Source organism: Haliotis rufescens, unplaced genomic scaffold (assembly GCF_023055435.1).
Source record: "Haliotis rufescens isolate VD_foot unplaced genomic scaffold, xgHalRufe1.0.p SCAF_17, whole genome shotgun sequence".
Classification (NCBI taxonomy): Eukaryota; Metazoa; Mollusca; class Gastropoda; order Lepetellida; family Haliotidae; genus Haliotis; species Haliotis rufescens.
The window spans coordinates 28,663,482-28,684,540 of NW_025963857.1; the positions used below are offsets into that span (position 1 = coordinate 28,663,482).

A 21,059-nucleotide genomic window follows, 5' to 3' on the forward strand; every position below is an offset into this window, starting at 1 on the left:
ATGTCCATGAGAGGGGCACGAGTCGCTATTCGGCTTGTCCCGGAATAACACGAGTTGGTCACGAATGGTTCCCAATCAAACTGGCTGAAGGAAATCAAGGGCGGGCAAATAGCGAGCACCACGGAAATGGATCCAGGGGTTATTGTAGGTTTACCGAAATGCGAACCCTTGATATAGAGAGAAAGAAACTTCTGGGGACAATGAACTGTAGCGAGTCATCTGCAGTTCAAGACAAGCAGGGTGCCAATTTGGATTCTCATTAAGGATGTAAGTCAATCTGTCTACAAAATGAAGCAATACAGCCGAGAATCGGACGAAATGTCAATCGTCCAAATTAAAGTATGGCTTGTATCTCAAACAAAGAGCGAATTAATACTAAAAAAACGATATGTCGTCAACTGCTTATGGCAAAAGTGAATGGGTGTGAACGTTACGTTCTGTGAAACATGCCACCTCGTTTCGTGACGTCATAGCACTGTATGTCAATGGAATGTCGCCGGACGTTAGAAATACGTTTATGTGCATGTTTTCTAACCATTTCCTCGAAAATAAGCTTACAAAAATTATGATACTCATTCATGTATTTTTACTGTTAACACATTTAAATACAAATAAATACTTTTAATCATACTGTAATGCAAAACCGTCTACACGATGAGTAAGTTTTGTTTGTTATTTAACGCCGCTTTCAGCAATATTCAACCTATATGACGGCGGTCTGTAAATAATCGAGTCTGGACCAGACAATCAAGTGATTAATATCATGAGTATCGATCCACGTAATTGGGATCGATGACATGCATCAACCAAGACAGCGAGCCTGACCACCCGATCCCGTTAGACGCTCTTACGACAAGCAGAGCCGCCTTTTACGGCAAGCATGGGTTGCTGAAGACCTATTTTACCCCGGATCTTCACTGGCCACAGACTATAAGTAAGCCTCTGTGCTCAACGTGAAGTGCGAGGGTAGTTATTAATGGCACCTAACGGAATAGACTGCACTGTTACTCCGTGAAAAGCTAAATTCAAATATTCCTAGATTATTTAACAAAACGACCTTACAATAATTTAAATATTCTGCATATATGCCACTATTAATACATTTATATGTACATGTACATGCACAGGTTTACAAAAACAGATTTTACATTTGATGAAAATACCTGTGTAAAGTTATGACCACGGTTTTGTCGTTCCGTGTCAGCAAAGGACACCTGCTGATAAGGCCGTTGAACCAATACAAAACTAAGCAAACGTCCTACAAACCTTATTGATAACACGCTGTTCCAAGAAGACAATGGACACAATAACATATGTAGTTCTCAGTGTTTGCCTGTGTTTATGTTCAGCATTTCCACAACCTGAGATAAAGATAGATGCTGCACACCGTAACCAACTCTCCATCAGAATTCCAGGTACGATATCGTTAAAAGTTTGTCCTTTACAAGTAGAGTAAATCCGCTGTTTGAAAATCAAATACAAAATGACAATCTGGAACATGTGTTGCAGTCATTAATTTATTTTTGTTTATCAATCGAGGTTGCAAATATTTACACATAATATTTTGTTATATTTACACATCATATTTTACAGATGCATCTGGTTTAGCTGATGTTATATTCTGGTATGAATTACAAAGACGAGACCCCGTGGACTACAGGCCTGTACAGACTGGAAGGTTACTTTTGAACAGAAACTGTACGTACATGCATCGCCGTTCGTAACATTGTCCCACGAAACAATGTAAATTGCATACATCATGTTCTGTTAACATTGTTAATATTGTCTGTTCGGTATATTTTATCGTGAGTACCGCACGTGAAGTCTTTGATAGACGTTCAGAAGAACTTTAATACATGACATTTGTGGGGACTTCTGTGTTCTTTGTAACGACGTTTCAAGTAACCTTTTGCCTCTTCACCTGATGAAGGGGCCACGAATTAACCCTGAAACCTACTGTAGTTGTATAGAATTGATTATCACACAAAGGACGATTTCAGGCGACCTAGACCCACCTGCACACAGAGAACTAATACCTTCGACTGTTGTACCTTCAACATAAATTTACAATAGCCGTAACCCGTGAAGATTCCGGGATAGAATAGGTCTTCAGTAAACCATGCTTGCCGTAAAGGGCGACTATGCTTGTCGTAAAAGGCGACTAACAGGATCGGGAGGTCAGGCTCGCTGACTTGGTTGATGCATGTCATCGATCCCAATTGCGTGGATCGATGCTCATGATATTAATCACTGGATTGTCTGGTCCAGACTCGATTATTTACAGACCGCCGTCATATAGCTGGAATATTGCTGAGTGCGGCGTTAAACAACAAAACAACCAACCAACCAACTACAATAGCCGTAGCACTAACTCGCTTTGTGCAAGTGGGCCTTGAAGTCAGGGGAGCGAATTCAGAAATTGCACTTGATAATGATTTTGTCCTTCCTTGGCAATTTGAGATGAGGTATTTGTCAATCGTCTTTGGGAATTTCAGTTCAACATTTTATTGTACCTTCGTTTATCACAGCGTTATCATTACATATGTTCATCGTGTCATACAAGTACCAAAACACATATGCCAGATTGAGTAAATGCCAGTTCGTGTTCGACAATAATCCATCATTTTATGTATTTTCGGCAGTATTACATAGGCCCACTGAGTTGGAACAAACTGCGTATGCACACTACCATGGAATGTCAACACTAACAGCAGAACTATTGTTATAATCAGGCGAGAAAGATTAATATATTTTAATAAATTCTTAACAATTATCGATCCACTGTCTGTGTTATATGTCATTGTCAACAAATGAACAGCATAATGAAAAATGTCTGCCAAGGGCCAGCAACAGGAAAACATAGTAGACATGTTGTAGAGACATGACAACGATTGACAACACAAACCAGGAAGTATGGAATACGTCAGTTGTCTATTTCCAATTCCACCATCATGAACAAGGGAATCATCATCATGTGTATGTCATTTCTCCTTCTGTTTCAGATGCTGGGCATTTCTTTGGTGAAATTGTAAACACCATTGACCCAAGTGATGACGGTATTCTGGAATATTCCGTACATTATTATGCACCGGATGGCAACATCACACGACGCATTCGGGATAGGTTCTTCATTCCATGTAAGTAGTGGTGTGCATTCACTGATTCAAGATATAAAATACTATAAACAGTAGGGGATATCAAAGAATGACAACGGATCTTACACATATGCAGACGTGTTTGATGCTGGCAATAAGTGGACAATTACTTTGAGGATTCTGAGAAATCATAACCGTCATCAATAATCACTTCTCCTGTTTATTGGCTTCATGTCCCTATTGGCTTCCACCTATGTGTTCTCTGTCCATCGTCTTGTGACAGTATCATCCCTTTGTTGTCAACACCTACCAATGTTATCCCACTCATGTATGCAATTGTGGTTACTGTTAATCCTCCACCTACAATATATATTCTGTACTATGTCGCTCATTCAGTCTTGCTTGACAACGGTATAAGGATCTATACCGAAACGTCGCTTTTCACAGTATTAAAGAAGTTGTTATCCCAAAAATTGTGTCTACCTTGACATTCGTCAACTTCTAAGTAATGCCTATCAAACAATTTATGAGTTCATGCCCTTGAAGGAATCTGACGGTAGAACAATTCATCAAACCCACCATTCTGAAAAAAGGCACGTACATGTGTAACCATTACTAACAGATAAACCCACCACGATTCGACAAGCATGCATTGATGTTACAGATATGTCACTGATCAACAGACCTTTCCTACCCTCCTTGAAGTGCAAGGTCCAGTTCATCTATCGTGTCTGAGAGTAGTTGTTGACGACGTGGAAGCCTCTTGATGTGTCCTTGAAGTTATGTTTTAATCAAAGAACCACGCTTGATGATGATGGTTTTGAACACCAAATAATGAGTAGACTACTCTTCCTTTCAAACTGTAATATGGTGTTGTTTGTTTCTTCATCAGCAATAACGCCTCTGTTACCTCGTCTTGTCAGAAGAGGAACCACCGTCCTCTATGACGACTTCTCCTCCAACGTCCTCGACACCAACAAGTGGTGGTTTGAAATAACGTCCCATGGGGGAGGAGTGAGTCAATCAATCAACATTTTTAAAGTACCACTCAAAATTATAGATAATACTTATGAAACATTCTATGTGGCCCTCTTGTTAAAGGCACTGCAATTCTTTGTTCAGAGTTGCGTACCTTAGAAGTGCAGAAACCCTACGACCGTGGGTTCGAATCCCAGACTCGTTCGGATTATAAATCAATGTTTTTAGCAGCAGCCTGTGCTCAAGGGCTTTACCGAAGTGGCAAACGGTAAAGACCTTCGTCGCACATCATAAGTAATATAAATAGAATACAAAGCGGCGTTAAACAAATTCACTCACTTGACATCATGATTCATTAATAACAGTAATCACACTGCCATGCACCTAAGCCATATATATTATGTTTGACCTCACCATAGCATTCGTGTTTAATCACAGAGTGGACAGTTCCAGATGTACACACCTGATACTGCGAACACTTTCATTCGGAATGGAATACTTTATCTTAAGCCGGTTTGTATGCAAGCTTATTTCAGATTTGTAACCTAGCAAATCTAGAATTAGATGCTGCTTTGGGGCGGTCGGGTAGACTAGTTTTTAAAGCGTTCCCGACACGGGTACAATGTGTGAAGCCCATTTCTGGTGTCCCCCGCCGTGATATTGCTGGAATATTGATAGAGGCGTCGTAATACCATACTCACTCACTCACTCACTAGATGCCGCTTTCTTAATTTCCTCAAAGCAAACAAAATAATTGTTAATAAAAATAATTCCATATTGAACCTGATAAAAAAAAATCTATTATTAATACTTGAGGATTCATGGGCAGCATAGGTCTCAAGTATGACTTGCTCATTGTAAAGTGGCTCGGATGGCTTGAGTGTGTTACCTTGCTGGGTATGTTCCACGGCGACCACGGCTGTTTCTTATTGTCTCAACAATTGGTTTCCTGGCCCTGAATTGATTGCTATGGCATTGCGGACTGCCTAAACTCACTGATATCAGCTACGATTTATAATCCTACAGTAAATGACCAAATAACATGTACAATGATGGAATAATATTCACATTCTTTAACATACAGACCTTCACTGCTGACACGTTTGGAGATCATTTCCTTCACAGCGGAAAGCTTAACTTTACCAGTGAGTAAGTGCATATAATTTTCAAGCCATATGTACAAATATTTTCTGAATGATACTAATTGTATTCAAGTTGTTGTTGTTGGGTATTATGTTTGTGCGTAGCAATGAATTGTTACTCGAAAAAAGTTTGTTTGTTTTTTTCAGAACAGTGGGGTTCTTGCACCTACAGTGGGCACAGCGGATGCTTCCGAGAAGGAGCTCTCCAAAACATACCACCAATCATGTCAGCGGAAATACATTCTAAAGTAACACTAGTTCACGGTAGTGTGGAGGTGGTGGCTCAAATCCCCAAAGGCGATTGGCTATGGCCAGGTATGTCAAACGTTGCTTTGAAGGACGTTTTGATGCAGTACTCTTATCCTTACAACTAATTATCGCTTTCCCGATGTTCTGTTCTGCAGTAGTACCGAGATACTACGACGGTATTTTTGTTGAATATCCGCATCGTACCACTTTTGTATCACAAGGACTTTGCGTATATTTCGCTCACAAGTGACACCAGCTCACTACATGTTGTTTATCACCTTGCCGACATTTAGAAAGTCATCGTATTTCCTTTTGTTTGAAAGCAATCTGGCTTCGAGCTGAATGGCCTTGGAAATATGGGAAATGGCCCGCGTCAGGTGAAATTGATATCATGGAAGCGAGAGGTAGGTTGTGCCACCCATTTTAAATGGAGATGCAATATGTGTACATTTATTATTATCAGTTTATGAGAAAAATTAGCCACATCACACTCGATGAAATGCCAAGTGTATCTTTGCATGAGTTTCGGTGACCCTGACTTCTGACTTAATCACAAATTAGTGTGCTAATAGATGTAGAAGATGCATCCAACAATATGACAATGTGCGTATTCCGATTTTTCATGTTGTGCCACTCGTGCACTGTGGCACTTTAATCGCATCTGTTGGCAGGTAACCTGAACATTAAAGATGACCACAATCAGGATAAGAGTGTAAACGTTGTCTCTTCAACACTGCACTGGGGAGCATCATCGTCGCAACATAAACACCATGGGGAATCAAGGTAGAGAATAGGTTGAAACATTCAGATTAAGCTGACCCATATATTCAGAAGGTTGTGACTGATGTATGTAGCGCCCATTTCCTTACATGGTTCTTTATATAAAGTCTCTACTAACACAGAAATGCACCTGGCAGTGAAATGGGTATGATGACATACTACAAGCATAATACATCCAGAAATATTGCTGAAGACACAGATGACGCAAAGCAGTTGTTCGACTTTGCCTCAGCTGGAAATATTTTTAAAAGTAAGGTTCCCTAAATTAATATCTACCCAGTTCAGGTTGTCTTTGATGAAATGATTTCTTTCAATGCTTGCTGAAGACCAAGCACTGTTGGGACAACATGGGCTGATGATTTTCATACCTACAAATTGGACTGGAACGCGGATCATATCAGGTAATGTCGCCGTTGAAGGGTTCCATTTTGTTCACGTTCTTCGTTCAAACCTATATCAGACTACAGCTTGGTGGTCAACAAAGTTTCTTTCTCTTGGTTGGGTGGTTTTTGAATGATTTGAAGCCTTAATCTGTATATGTGCAGCATTAAAGAAAGTGTGTACCTTCTTTGTTTTTATTTGATTAGAGGTCTTGTCGCACTCAATATTCCAGCTATATGACGGCGGCCTGTAAATAAAAATATGAACCAGTGTGTTTGGTGTTATGAGCAACGATTCATGCCGCCTGGTTACGATGACACACAATCAACGAAGTCACCAAGCCGACCACTCGATCCATACGACCGACATTTGGTGGAATCTCCGCGAGGCTATACTCACTTCTTTGAGGCGTATAGAAGTTGGAGTATTTATATGGACGCACGATAACGGTGTTAGAACCTACACCGAAACGTCACTCCTTATTGTAATAAAGAAGTTGTTCATCCATATATCTTATCCTCATTTAGGCTATACTACTTTATCAAATACATATTTTAGATGACGTCAATAGCTGCTAATTTGTGTTAAATTTGATATACTTTCCATATAGATTATATTAATTGAAAGACGAATAAAATGATGATTTCAAAGAAAGTCTTCACGATGACACCAAAGAAAGGTCAACCAGTATCTGATACACCTACGCACCTAACAACGGAGTAATAGCGGAGATAGGTCTACGTCCTGACTTGACATAATATATATATTGTTTATCAGAATGGATGTCGACAATCAGCCTATCTTAGCGTGGGCAACACCGACGCAGGGCTACTGGGACTACAGCCATCTATCTGGCAACAATATCTGGGGACAAGGTGGCAAGGACGCACCTTTCGATAGCAAAGTGAGTTGGCCCCAAGGCAGCGTTAAGGACATCATTTCTCAATTATCCATGAAATACATACACGGCTATGCGTTGTGTATGTACTGACATCTGTCTATTTGTAGACAAGTAATGAAAAGAAAGGAGGGCGTATGACACGGAAGACAAATGCAGGAATACCATTGCCTAATATTAAATAAAGACTCCATAGTCATAACTAGTCCCTAACAAAAGCAGAGTCCGTTGTACCTTTCCAGATATACTGAACCAATTTTAAAAACTTCACAATCCTAAAATTTTAACAATTTGACCAGTTATCATTGTGGGCCCTTATTGTGTATTTAAAGAGTTATGGCCACGTATTGTCTTCAGATAACACCCGTTTTTTGTGCAGGTGAATCGATCAAAATCACGTGAACAGCACTATACTGGCAAAAGTGGTTTTTAACGTGCAACTGGTCAACGCGTCTACAGCAAACGGGTACCACCGCTGATCGCCCTCGGCCAGGTCGACCACGTGTGACGTCACATGCAGAGGATCGTCAGATTGTCTTACGTCCCCTCCGTAACCGATTTTTGACGGCTACATCAACCAGAAATGAACTATTTAGGGGTAGACTGAGTGCGCAAACTGTTCGAAACCGTCTGATCATGAGAACTGCTCACCTTCAAGCACAACGGCCATACTGCGGGCCGATTCTGACTCAATTACACAGACGTCAACGTCAATTGTGGGCACAGCGACACTTACGATGGACTCAGAGGAATTGGAATCAAGTCGTCTTCAGTGATGAATCCCGATTTAATCCTCGATTTGCTGATGGTAGGGCGAGGGTGTGGAGGCGCCGTCATGAACGTTACGCCCAGTGTTGTGTGCAGGAAGTTGACAGATTTCGAGGCGGAAGTGTCATGGTGTGGGGTGCTTTCTGTGGCAATGCACGTTCCAGGCTTCTTGTCATCCGTGGCAACCTCAACGCTGCTGCTTACCGCGACCAGGTACTGGCACCAGAACTTCTGCCTTTTATGGAAGCACATGGACCCGGTTTGATCTTTCAACACGACAATGCCAGACCCCACACAGCAATTTTGACAAGGAATTTCCTTCAGAATGCGGGAGTCAACGTCATGGACTGGCCGTCAAGGTCTCCCGACCTCAATCCCATCGAACACGTCTGGGATGCTCTTGGCAGAAGTCTGCGCACTCTCCAGAACCAACCACAGAATTTGCAAGATTTTGGCACCATTTTGCAGCAACAATGGCGTCGTCTTCCCAATCATGTGTTCACAAGCATCACAAGGTCCATGCGGAGGCGTTGTGTGGCAGTTGTCAACGTGCATGGTGGCCATACACGCTACTGAACTTGTGTGCCATCAGATTATCGTGCTTGGGACTTATGATTTAAACTGTTGATGTTATTACCGAATACCGTAGGTGCTTGGAACAAATTATGGTTCCCACCGTTAATTGAAATCCTTCTTTGGACATTAATGATTAAAAATTACCTTCTCTGATACATTTGTCCGTTGTATATCATATATGGGATTACTTTTAAAAATGTGAAGTTTTTAATTTGACTCAGTATATATCATAATCATGTATTTAATGTGAATCACTATCAATAAGTGACGATGCCAGATGTACGTATAAAGATGGGCGAATCCTGCCCCTGTTGTCTGATTGTTTATTCTCATTACGGCCTACAGGAGAAATATATGTTTACGTTCCCTAACAGCACCATCTCAGTTCTTCGTTCATGGATACATAGATGCATTGTTCTTGTCAAACAAGTTTACTTTGAGAGAAAACTAGTTTTGAAACTGAGGCCATACATGGGAAAAATCCGTAGATTGGTGCCACGTCATCAAGGTGATTACTGTTTGATTTCTATTAAGATGGGGCTTATCCTGAACATTGCTGTGGGTGCTACCAATGGCTACTTCCCTGATTCCTGGCACAACCTTCCCCATGGCAAGCCCTGGAAGAACACCTCACCTACAGCCATGATGGACTTCTGGAAGAACAGGCACCAGTGGCAGTCGACTTGGCATGGTGATGACGTCGCAATGAAGGTCAAGTCCGTCAAGATGATACAGTATTAATAGCGGAAGATAACTAAAAAGCAAGTTGGCATACTGTGTACATCCGAGAAATTGATTTACGCGTGTACACACTAGTTTGTAACTCCATAAACGCATATACAGAGTAAAGTCAATTCTTATAAATAAATGCATAACAAAAATAGGCTCATAGTCATTAAGATGCATAAAAGCTGGAGACAACAATACGAAATCACACCGTCCATTCAGCCAATCAGGAAGAAGTAGTCTGTTCGTGGGCGTAGCCTATTTATTCAGTTCATTGGAACATCATTGCTTGGTTAGCCACGTAATCCATTTGCAATTTATTTATTAACAATTAAAACAAGTTTATTGTGACAATATGTTCAACAAAGATATCTACATTGACAAGATGTTTTGTTTTATTACATATGTAATAAGGGGGCACGGGTGGCCCAGTTGTCTAAGGCGCCGCAATTCGGCATCCAGAGCTGCGTCACTTGGGCGACCTAAGATCGTGGGTTCGAATCCCGGCTCGTCCATAGTATTTTTCTAGGTTCGTCAGCACCATGCCCGTGCTCGTGGGTTTAGACAAAGTGGTAAACGTCAGAGACCTGCATCATTCCGGGCTTTCCTCCCACATGAAGCTGACACGCCTTGATATGACTTGAATAGTGTTCAAAGCGGCGTTAAAACCAACTCACTCACTCATATAGAATAACAAACGCCAAGGGCAGTAAATCCTGCATGGTGAAGACGTCGGTACATACAAGTCGGAAAAGATAGTACCGTAATATAAGACTAAAAACATACATCAATGTAATTTAGAAATAGAAATATATAATATATATTGCTATATCATATTTATTGAATAAGATTATTGATGGCAATATATTTTCCAGTTGACTTGAGTGTCTGAAGCTTCACGCCGTTGTTACAGTTATACCATTACGGGTATCACCAAGCATCTTGCTGTTGTTTTCACGACGCTGCAATACTTCCACAGTGGCGTATCCAAACATGCCAGTGATAAGTATTGCAAGGGATATGTGCAGCTTTGTGCTGGTACACAGATAATCATTATATGCATATTGTATGATAAACCCAACAGATTCCCATAGTCGGTAGTTCGCAAACCCAGATTCCATGTTGTCTTTGAACAGGAGCCCATACAGAGCTGTAATAGAATAAAAAAGGGATTTGAATGATAAGACATGAACCTTCATCTACCAATGGAACGTACCTGCAGACACCCGTACTGGTAATCATTAGAATGTTACTTCAAATACCATTTCCCTGTTTTTCGGAAATGGAGGTATTAACTGCTGGACAAAAGAAAGTACATAAAACTTGAAAATTGGATTGAACAAATTATTACAAATGGGTGGTATATGTTGAGCCGCCTCAAACTAAAAACGCCAATACTTCCTTCACCTGTTCGGTGTTTTGGAACAGTTTGCTTGGTCAGCTTGGTTAGAGAGTGAGTTGGTATGGTTTTACGCCGCTTTTAGCAATATTCCAGAAATATCACGGCGGGGGATACCAGAAATGGGCTTCACACATTTTACCCATGTCGGGAATCGAACCCGGGTCTTCGGCATGACGAGCGCACGCTTACCCAATAGGCTACCCGACCGCACCATTAACGATTAGAACATGATTCTTGTGACAATAATCTCATATAGTCACAACACATCACCCTCGAATAAACATAACTTGTTTGTTTTATTTTTAGCCACCATCAGCCATGGATGTATTGTCTTTCTTTTGCACAGCAGTAAATAAGAATATTTATGGGAAGTTACTGGATTTTCGGTTTACCTACCATTGATCTGTGTCTGGATAACGGCGTCTCCCATCCCCCAGATACCCGCGATGATGTAGAACACGTACAAGCTGTTACTGTCGGGGTCCCAAAGTAGGAACACGATTTGACACGATCCGTGAAGCACGAAAGCTGAAACATTTGTATGAGATTATAATTTGAAGTCCTTTCCGTGAGATGGTTATCATTTTTTATGATTAATGTCTATGTTTTTTATGTAGATTATTGAAAAAAATGTGGATAGTGAATAATTGATGAACTTGTTTCGATTCAGTTATGAAAGGCCAAATGAACTGAATATAGAAATAACTTATACCTAATTATAGTTTTTACTTCAGTGTGAAAGAGTTTGAGGTAAGAAAAATTAAATTTTCAGTGCAGTGAGCATAACACCTTCCATTTCACAGCAGTAAACATAACACCTTGACGGAACTATTGTCTTACAAGAGTTGCCTCCCCGAAAAGTAATTCCCTTTATTGTAAATGTCTCGCCCGTACACAAACTATTGACTTCATATTTACGGTAGTTCCACACTGACAAAATAATGACAGTATCGCTTCTTGTCATTTGTAATTCTCATGAATAGCGTGTATTCTTTCGCTGACAACGATTTAATAGATTTCAAGAATATGTTTTGTTGAAGTTGATTGTGTATATAATCATATCCAAATGTATGGTAAAGAATTTTCTTGACATCAAAAGTTTGTGTTACTTTTATTTATTTTTGTTAAGAGTTTGCTAACCCGGAACTACTTTTTAAGTAATTTTGCAAGGAGTGGTGAAACGTAGGTGGAATTTACGCTTCAAGGTTTTACATTTTTATTGAAATAATTCCGTTTTCCTGTGAACAACTACACAAAAAGTATACAGTATAAAGGATGGAATAGGATATTCCATGTGTCACGTGAAATTTAATGTTTCCCGCATCTCGTGGCTACGCCAATCGTGAAAATACGTCCTTTCCTCCGTTACTCTATGAGAGAGACATGCCATTTCACATTTCGACGCATTGAACATCCTCTATATAATACAAATACAAAACTTCCACGTTGACACCATTTGTTCGCGATGTCCTACTCTACCGGTAGCACCCGCCACTCACATAATTTGCATAAAAAGAAGGATATATGTGTTATACCACCAGCTGACCAAATTTATACAATCAGATAATAAGATATAATCGACGAATTTATGAAAGGCATTGTGAACTGCAAGTATTTCATAAAAAAAATAAAAGCAGAAAAAACATTTCCATATCCATAAGAAATCTCTACCAAAAGCAGAAAGCACTGCAGGGTTCCGACCATATCATGAGTCTCTATCAAACAGTAAGGATACCGGGAGTTTGAAAAAAGTTGCGCGTATCCTGCTCACCGGTGCCACACGACAATAAATGCCTCCTAAGAAGTGGGATATGTATAAGTTGGCTTCTTGAAGAACTGACTAATTTAAAAGGACAACCAAGCGTGACTACGCAGAACATACATTTCGGCTAATTAATACAATTTAAAACCAAAGTGTACAGTGCTTATATTAGAACTCTTAACTCAACATACATATAGATACATTTACCTAACACAAAGAAGGGTATGTGTCCAACACTCTTGACCAGCTGACCAAACAGAAACGAGCAGAAAGCATCAACAACTCCGTAACAGATCATGATGTAACCGACGTAGTGGATGCCGAGGGTACACGTGATGAAGGACTGAAATTGTGGACAAAAGCGTCGTAATTGATTATGATTATGCATGCAATCAAGCCACGTGTGGAATGCCAAGTCCCCTGATAACGTATACATGCATTGGAATTGGCTATGGATTTGACCTCTACATGTATTCTCTGTATGGTCCCCTTCATGACGTCTATTGTCAAAAGTATAAGGTACTTCCGGTGGGCCAGTTACGGACAGATCCTTTAACATGTTGTTAATTCTGTGTGAATTACGTTTCGCAGATGAATACGTTACGTAGGGTATTACTGGTAACATCTCTAATCTCCGCTCACTCTGGTGAAGTCTCCACCGATCAAGGCTTGCTCTATTCCACTGTACACGGTGAGGGGTACAAGGAGTATCTGGTATCTGGAGGTGATGAGGTGTTTGATGCTGGCCATCAACACCCGGGGGGATACCCGTTTGGTCTGCTGGTCCTCCTTGACCAACTTCATACGATCGAGGAACAGGATGATAATGAACATCCCCGAGACAGCGCAGGTCACGAACACGCCACACAATATGTAGATCTGGAAGCACAAAGACACGCACTCCAGTTATGTTTGTAATTGGGGATGAGCGCTGCATCATAGCTGTATTTGCTACCAGTTGCAGCTTTGAGATGAGCCCAAAGTGATGCTGGTCATAGACGTAACTTCCTTTCAGGAACAAACTAGCATGGGAACGGTGCTGACAAAGGATCATAATCGATAATGAGGATCATTGGAGGACGCAAGTTAGAGTAGGGAGACCATGATATTCCGGGACGAAATATAGCTCCAAAAATATGATTGTCAGGTTTTCGAGTGAACCAGATGTTACAGTAAAAATACAGAAACCATTTGTTTTTGTCAGAAAAATCCACACCCGTGACGATCCGGGCCAGAGTTGACCTTCAGCAACCAATGCTTGTCATAGGAGGCGACTAACCATTTCGGGTGGTAACCCAATTCCGCACATCAATGCTCATGATGTCAATCACTCGATTGACTGGCTCGGACTCGAATATTTAATCACCCCTTTCATATAGCTGGAATATTGCTAAGTGTTGCGTTAAACAACAAACAGACAAACAATAGTCCAATAGTAATAATCTTCATTAATTTCATTTTCTACATCCATTGATAGGTTGTAAACATATGATCAGTACGTTAAAGTAATGGTTTCTAAATCAAGTTACGTTTGCATTCATTTGTACGTCAGACAACTGATGAGCATTCATACATAGAACACATCCTAGGCAGCGTCAGTTATCACCAGTAATCAAACCTTAGTGTCTACAGGACGTTCGAGGTTTGTGTTGTTCGAGGCTGCAATCTGACTAGGACAGAACCGTGCTCCACATATGCGCTGTTCAGGAACAGAGGTGTCTGAAGTGTTACTCGCTGTACTACTTGATGACGAAAATATGCTGAAGATGATGATGTTTCCCCATATTTGATCTACAAAAGAAACAACGTTTAACAATCATCGGATTTTATATTGATAAACATGAATAAATATAAAACGCCAACGTGAGAGATTAATCTGTCCCTATTCCATGGAACATAAAAGGCAAAAAAAGTGGTGAAAAGCATATTAATGGATCCCTGAAAATCAGTGATAACACCAGATTTTCGTGAAAATGGTAACATGCCCCGCTCTACTGGTGGCACAAAGGGTGGCTAGTCAACAGGCAACAGTGGCACCGTAGATCACTAGTTTACACGTGTTCCCTTTCTGTGATCGATCATCGAATTTACAAATTTTAACCTATACAAATATCATCTTGTAAAATTAGCGAAAATTGAAGAAAATGTCTATTTACCTGCTTTACACAAATAGTCCAGTCAAAATAGCTAGGCACCCACCACAAATTGCAACAGAAATTATTTCAACTGATTTACACTCAGAATCTAACCCATTTATTAAAAAAAGTGTTCAATACCAATGGTAAAGAAGGGTCGACTTCATCTCTTAAACATCTCATGAACAGCTCCTTTAACTCTCGTGACAAAATACTACTCTATACCATGTGAATTGACAATTTGAGATATTCAAATGTCAAATGTTACTTACACGATTGAAAGAACATGAAGAAGACTCCAAAGAACCGGTTAATGATGGCGTCCTCAGACTGTCCAGTCATTCTGGCATACCAGACCCCCAGGGTGGTCAAATAGGTACACTTGGCTGACCAAAGAGGGCCTGCACCTAGTCCAATCAGAATCGACGCAGGAACCATTGTGGCCCATACAGGATAGAAATTGGCTACCATATATGCGATGTATCCCGTGATTGAAAGAACTATCGACCATTTACAACCAATGTGGGCAATAAGGAATGACGGTACAAATAAACACGAGATAATCATTGCTGCATATATAACAGCAAGGCTTCCACTTCCGACTCCACTTTCCATATTGAGGCTGGACTGTAGATTGGCCATACTTCCATAGGAGATGAATAGCACAACAAAGGCTATGCTGACCACCAGTACATTTTTGATGATTTGGCGTTTGGTAAACTGGGGTTCGCCATCCTTTTCCGGAATAGGAGGCCCTGGTTCATCAGTACGGTATTTGTGGATGTCAGTTTCCTGTTGCTGAACCTGTGGAGATTAAAGAGTCGGCTGTCAAAACGAATGAGCGATTGTAGGCAAATAAATTCGAATGTTTACTATGTGATACACACAGTGGACGCCAGGTGATCCGGACGGTACTGTGCCCCAGTGAGGTAGAACATTTTCGTATTTACCAAGTAGGTTGAGATTGACTCAAACACCGCTTCTTCATTTGTGTTAGGCTGGCTAATATACACCTGATGAGGAGCAAGTTGTACCCCTGAAACGTCGTAACAAAGAATACAAGAAGTTGCCTTCCATAAAAAGTGTCATGTATTCATGTTTTCCCACCATCGAAATTCCTATCAAAGACTTGAAATGCATTAGCTATTGGCAAATCATATTACATTGTTAGGTTACCCGACCACCCCTCCCTTTGAAAGAGAGACGAAATGGGGTTTAACGTCACGTTGCACTTTAATACATTGCGAAGTGGAAGGGGGACGTGTGTGCCTGTATGCCTGTCTATCTCTCTGTCTGTGTCTGAGATACCATGCCGCAGTTCAAAGATTTTTTTATTGCATTTTGGTATGACGCGTCCGAAGATCGAACCACCGACCTTCCGCTCTCGGGTAAGACACTCTATCCACCAGACAACTGAATGGGTCTCGAGATCATAGATCACTAAGATATCAATTATTCCTTTGTAAACCTCAAATGAAACCATTCGACAAAACGAAGGCAGGACATATTCACACATTCGTATTTTGCAAAGGGTATCTGGTGATTAAGCAGTACATTACTCACTAAACAGTTCTAACACCGCTCTCTTTCAAAGAATAACTACTTACAAGTGAGTACGACTCAATCTGCTTGACGTTTTCTTCAGCGTGCATGATTGCACTCGACACAGTAGGGAGACTTGTGAAATACGGAAACCAAGATTCCAAACGTATACCTGACCTATTATTGCCTTCCTGAACCTTGCCCCCGTTAAAGCTTATGGCCACGTGGGAAAGTAAATTGTGTCGTGACAGCAATATTACAACAATTCGCGGCTACCCACCTACAAAGGCATACTACTCACAGTACCCGTAACACAACGCTACATTATGAAGGTTGTTCAAATACATTTGTCAGGTTTAGGGTTTTAGGAAATGTCAAATGCTTTTCTATATAATAATTAACCTATGTTTATATGTCATTTAAACTAATGAATGTGTCCACTGAGAAACTTCACCAGGCCATTCCGGGTCTATATGCTTCCACACGTACAGACAGTGTATGCATATGGAGGAGCACATTCGTTCAAGCTCAATAAAAACGACAACCACAGACTCGATTATCCACCGAAAGAGATTCAAATGGGAGTAAAGGCCAAAATAACTACGGAAATTATGTGAGTGGATCACTGTAAACCAGGTGTTCACGAAAGGGTGTTCACGAAAGGGTACAAATATGGATTATCCAGTGTATCATACGTCGCTTCTGTAAGGGCGTCCTTACTATTTTTTTTGTATTTCTCTCTAAGGTTTTCCCAGAGAGGGCCGGGCAGTGGGAATAAGAAAAAGAAAACAAAGGTTCCATATTACAGATTACCATGTCAAGATTGTCAAAACCTACAATGTATCTAGACGATTTAGACCAAATACCAGGGGTCACTGTTTTGCCTTTGACCAGCCGAGAGGTAACTGCCACACTAGTCAGTAACGCTGGGCTGGAGTGCGTTGACAGTTGGAGCCAGCTTGATCTTGTTTAAGTCTTCTCTCCAACACCAAAAGGTGTAGGATGGTTATGTTATCTACATCCCCTTAACGCACTGTGGACAGTGGACACACTGGGCACAATGGACTCACTGAACCCACTGGACATTGGGTAAACTGAACATACTGTGTACGCAGCGGACACACTGAGAAACCTGGACACACTGAACACCAGGCACACTGGACACATTAGAGACGCTGGACACACTGGGAACACTTGCCACACTGCGCACACTAGAAACACTGGGCAAACTGGACACACTGGGCACAGTGGACTCACTAAGCACACTAGACACACTGGACACACTGGGAACACTGGCCACACTAGGCACACTAGACATACTGGGAACACTGGGAACACTGGCCACACTAGACACACTGGACACACTGGGAACACTGGCCACACTAGCCGCACTAGACATACTGGACACACTGGGAACACTGGGAACACTAGACACACTAGACACACTAGACACACTGGGAACACTGGGAACATTGGCCACACTAGACACACTAGACTCACTGGGCATACTAGACACGCTGGACAGACTGGGCACAGTGGACTCACTAAGCACACTAGACACACTGGACACACTAGACACACTGGGAACATTGGCCACACTAGACACACTAGGCACAGTGGACTCACTGAGCACACTAGACACACTGGACAAACTGGACAAACTGGACACACTGGACACAGTGGACACACTGAGCACACTGGACAAACTGGACACACTGGGCACAGTGGACAAACTGGACACATTGGGCATAGTGGACTCACTGAGCACACTAGACACACTGGACAAAGTGGACACAGTGGACACACTGAGCACACTGGACAAACTGGACACACTGGGCACAGTGGACAAACTGGACACACTGGGCACAGTGGATTCACTGGGCACAGTGGACACACTGAGCACACTCGACGCACTGGGCACACTGGACACACTGGGTACACTCGACGCACTGGACTAACTGGGCATACTCGACGCACTGGGCACACTGGACACACTGGACACACTGGGCACACTCGACGCACAGGGCACACTGGTCAAACTGGACACACTGGGCACAGAGGACACACTTAGTACACTCGACGCACTGGGTACACTGGGCACACTAGACACACTGGGCATAGTGGACACACTGAGCATACTACACACACTGGACACACTGGACACACTGGGAACACTGGCCACACTAAGCACACTAGACATACTGGGTACACTGGGAACACTGGCCACACTAGACACACTGGACACACTGGGAACACTGGCCACACTAGCCACACTAGACATACTGGACACACTGGGAACACTGGGAACACTAGACACACTAGACACACTGGGAACACTGGGAACATTGGCCACACTAGACTCACTAGACTCACTGGGCATACTAGACACACTGGACACACTGGGCACAGTGGACTCACTAAGCACACTAGACACACTGGACACACTGGACAAACTGGACACACTAAACATACTAGACACCCTGGGCATAGTGGACACACTGAGCATACTACACACACTGGACACACTGGACACACTGGTCAAACTTGACACACTGGGCACAGTGGACACACTGAGCACACTCGACGCACTGGGCACACTGGACACACTGGGTACACTCGACGCACTGGACACACTGGGCATACTCGACGCACTGGGCACACTGGACACACTGGACACACTTGGCACACTGAACACACTGGACACACTGGGCACACTCGACGCACTGGGCACACTGGACACACTGGGCACACTGGACACACTGGACACACTGGACACACTGGGCACACTCGACGCACTGGGGACACTGGTCAAACTGGACACACTGGGCACAGAGGACACACTGAGTACACTCGACGCACTGGGTACACTGAGCACACTAGATACACTGGGCATAGTGGACACACTGAGCATACTACACACACTGGACACACTGGACACACTGGACACACTAGACACACTGGGCACACTGGGCATAGTGGACACACTGAGCATACTACACACACTGGACACACTGGACACACTAGACACACTGGTCAAACTGGACACACTGGGCACAGTGAACACACTGAGCACACTCTACACACTGGGTACACTGAGCACACTAGACACACTGGGCATAGTAGACACACTGAGCATACTACACACACTGGACACACTGGACACACTAGACACACTGGGCACAGTGGACACACTGAGCACACAGGACACATTGGTCACACTGAACACACTGGGCATAAGGCTCACATTTTATTTCGTTTTCGAAGAATCTTTTGCATCGATATTTCTTCAACTCATTACAGATATTTTTATCAATATTAGGGTGAATAGTGATCAAATTATTAATTCACACGTCAGGTGAGCTGTAGATTTTGTTAAAGAACATATACAGTATATATCACGGCTGCCTGTATTCAATGGCCCCTCTGATGGTTTGTAGCACAAACACTGACTTACTTAGGGAATGTGATGGCACGCAATTTAGCCCGGGGACAATGTAACCATGCGACTGACACACAGAGAATAGTACTGGTCCACAGCAAACCATGCTGTTCGTGGTCACTCGGTGACTTGGTTGATTGCGTGTCATCGTACACAGATGACTGGATCCTTTCTCATAATATCAATCACCGTATTTTTTTCTGGACGAGCCTCGATTATTTACACGTCGCGTCATGATTATGTAGAATGAATATTGATCAGTGCGGCGTTCAATTATAAGTAAGCACGCATATATTTCCACACAACAAATTGCAGAGAAACATCAGAATACTCTAAGACTACACGTTAACGCCGGTTCTGATCCATCGGTAACAGCCTGAATTTATACAGAGCTACTTGCACATATCTGTCACCATCTCTCGTCACCCTGTCAATCAATCTCACAAACAGCTGATAAATGTGATTAGAGTACTGAGATACATTAACGATAGCCAGGTCATAAAGTCCGGTATCAAACTGATCAGATTGTTTGCTTATCACAGACCCCGTCGGACGACACTAAAACATGGTAAATGGCAATTCAATGCTGAACTACCTACCTGCCAAGAATGAATATTTCGAATCCCGGACAGAACTCAACCCCAAAAAAGTATGAGAATCTGTACTTTACTTCGAAAGGGTTATCCCAAATATAACATTTGTTACATTTGACCACTTTCTAAATGGCACTGTGTATTCAACGACATATAATATTTGATGCGTGTATTTCTTACCACGTTGGAGGTGTTCTGTTTATTTTAATGTAGAAATATGTACGCGTTGAGAATGAACAGTTTGGGTACACGATTATTTGGACTACACAACACGTTATCAATCTAACATTTCTTTTGGTGAATTTACGATTGAACGCAGGTTAAGAATCTTAGTTTCACGAATGACCGCCATGCACTGTGGATGCACAGTGGCTGTGGGTGCAAAAGATAGAAATATTAACAAATACACAAAGTTTTGATTTTTTTCTGTTACTTATCACCTAATTCATAAATCAAATGTAAAATATATTTGGGCTTGACCTAACATTCATTGTAAAATGGTCATATGAATTTTTTCTACAAAACAACGAATTCCAATACACGTTATTTATACTGAAGGAACCACAAATCATCATTTTAATTGTTTGTTTGTT

General features: G+C 41.8%; 3 protein-coding genes across 3 annotated transcripts; 1 reads left to right on the forward strand and 2 right to left on the reverse strand.

Moving 5' to 3' along the window:
• The first annotated feature begins 1,275 nt into the window (after positions 1-1,275).
• Positions 1,276-9,896, forward strand: LOC124127822 (beta-1,3-glucan-binding protein-like). Its single transcript, XM_046491192.2, has 12 exons — positions 1,276-1,415; positions 1,594-1,698; positions 3,003-3,137; positions 3,988-4,109; positions 4,512-4,586; positions 5,158-5,218; positions 5,363-5,530; positions 5,788-5,868; positions 6,136-6,247; positions 6,571-6,645; positions 7,403-7,529; positions 9,402-9,896. Exons 1-12 carry the CDS (start codon positions 1,298-1,300, stop codon positions 9,606-9,608), a joined length of 1,386 nt encoding a protein of 461 aa, XP_046347148.2. The 5' UTR covers positions 1,276-1,297; the 3' UTR covers positions 9,609-9,896.
• Positions 9,897-9,951: 55 nt separating this feature from the next.
• LOC124127811 (protein unc-93 homolog A-like) lies at positions 9,952-16,629 on the reverse strand. The gene is made up of 7 exons (XM_046491182.2): positions 16,500-16,629; positions 15,165-15,696; positions 14,376-14,548; positions 13,400-13,636; positions 12,965-13,100; positions 11,392-11,523; positions 9,952-10,743 (listed from the first exon to the last, which is right to left on the reverse strand). Exons 1-7 carry the CDS (start codon positions 16,542-16,544, stop codon positions 10,490-10,492), a joined length of 1,509 nt encoding a protein of 502 aa, XP_046347138.2. The 5' UTR covers positions 16,545-16,629; the 3' UTR covers positions 9,952-10,489.
• Positions 16,630-17,500: 871 nt separating this feature from the next.
• LOC125381069 (chitinase-like protein PB1E7.04c) lies at positions 17,501-19,327 on the reverse strand. Its single transcript, XM_048397258.1, is given in 1 exon segment — positions 17,501-19,327. A coding segment is annotated over 1 exon segment (1,827 nt).
• Between the last annotated feature and the right edge of the window lie 1,732 nt (positions 19,328-21,059).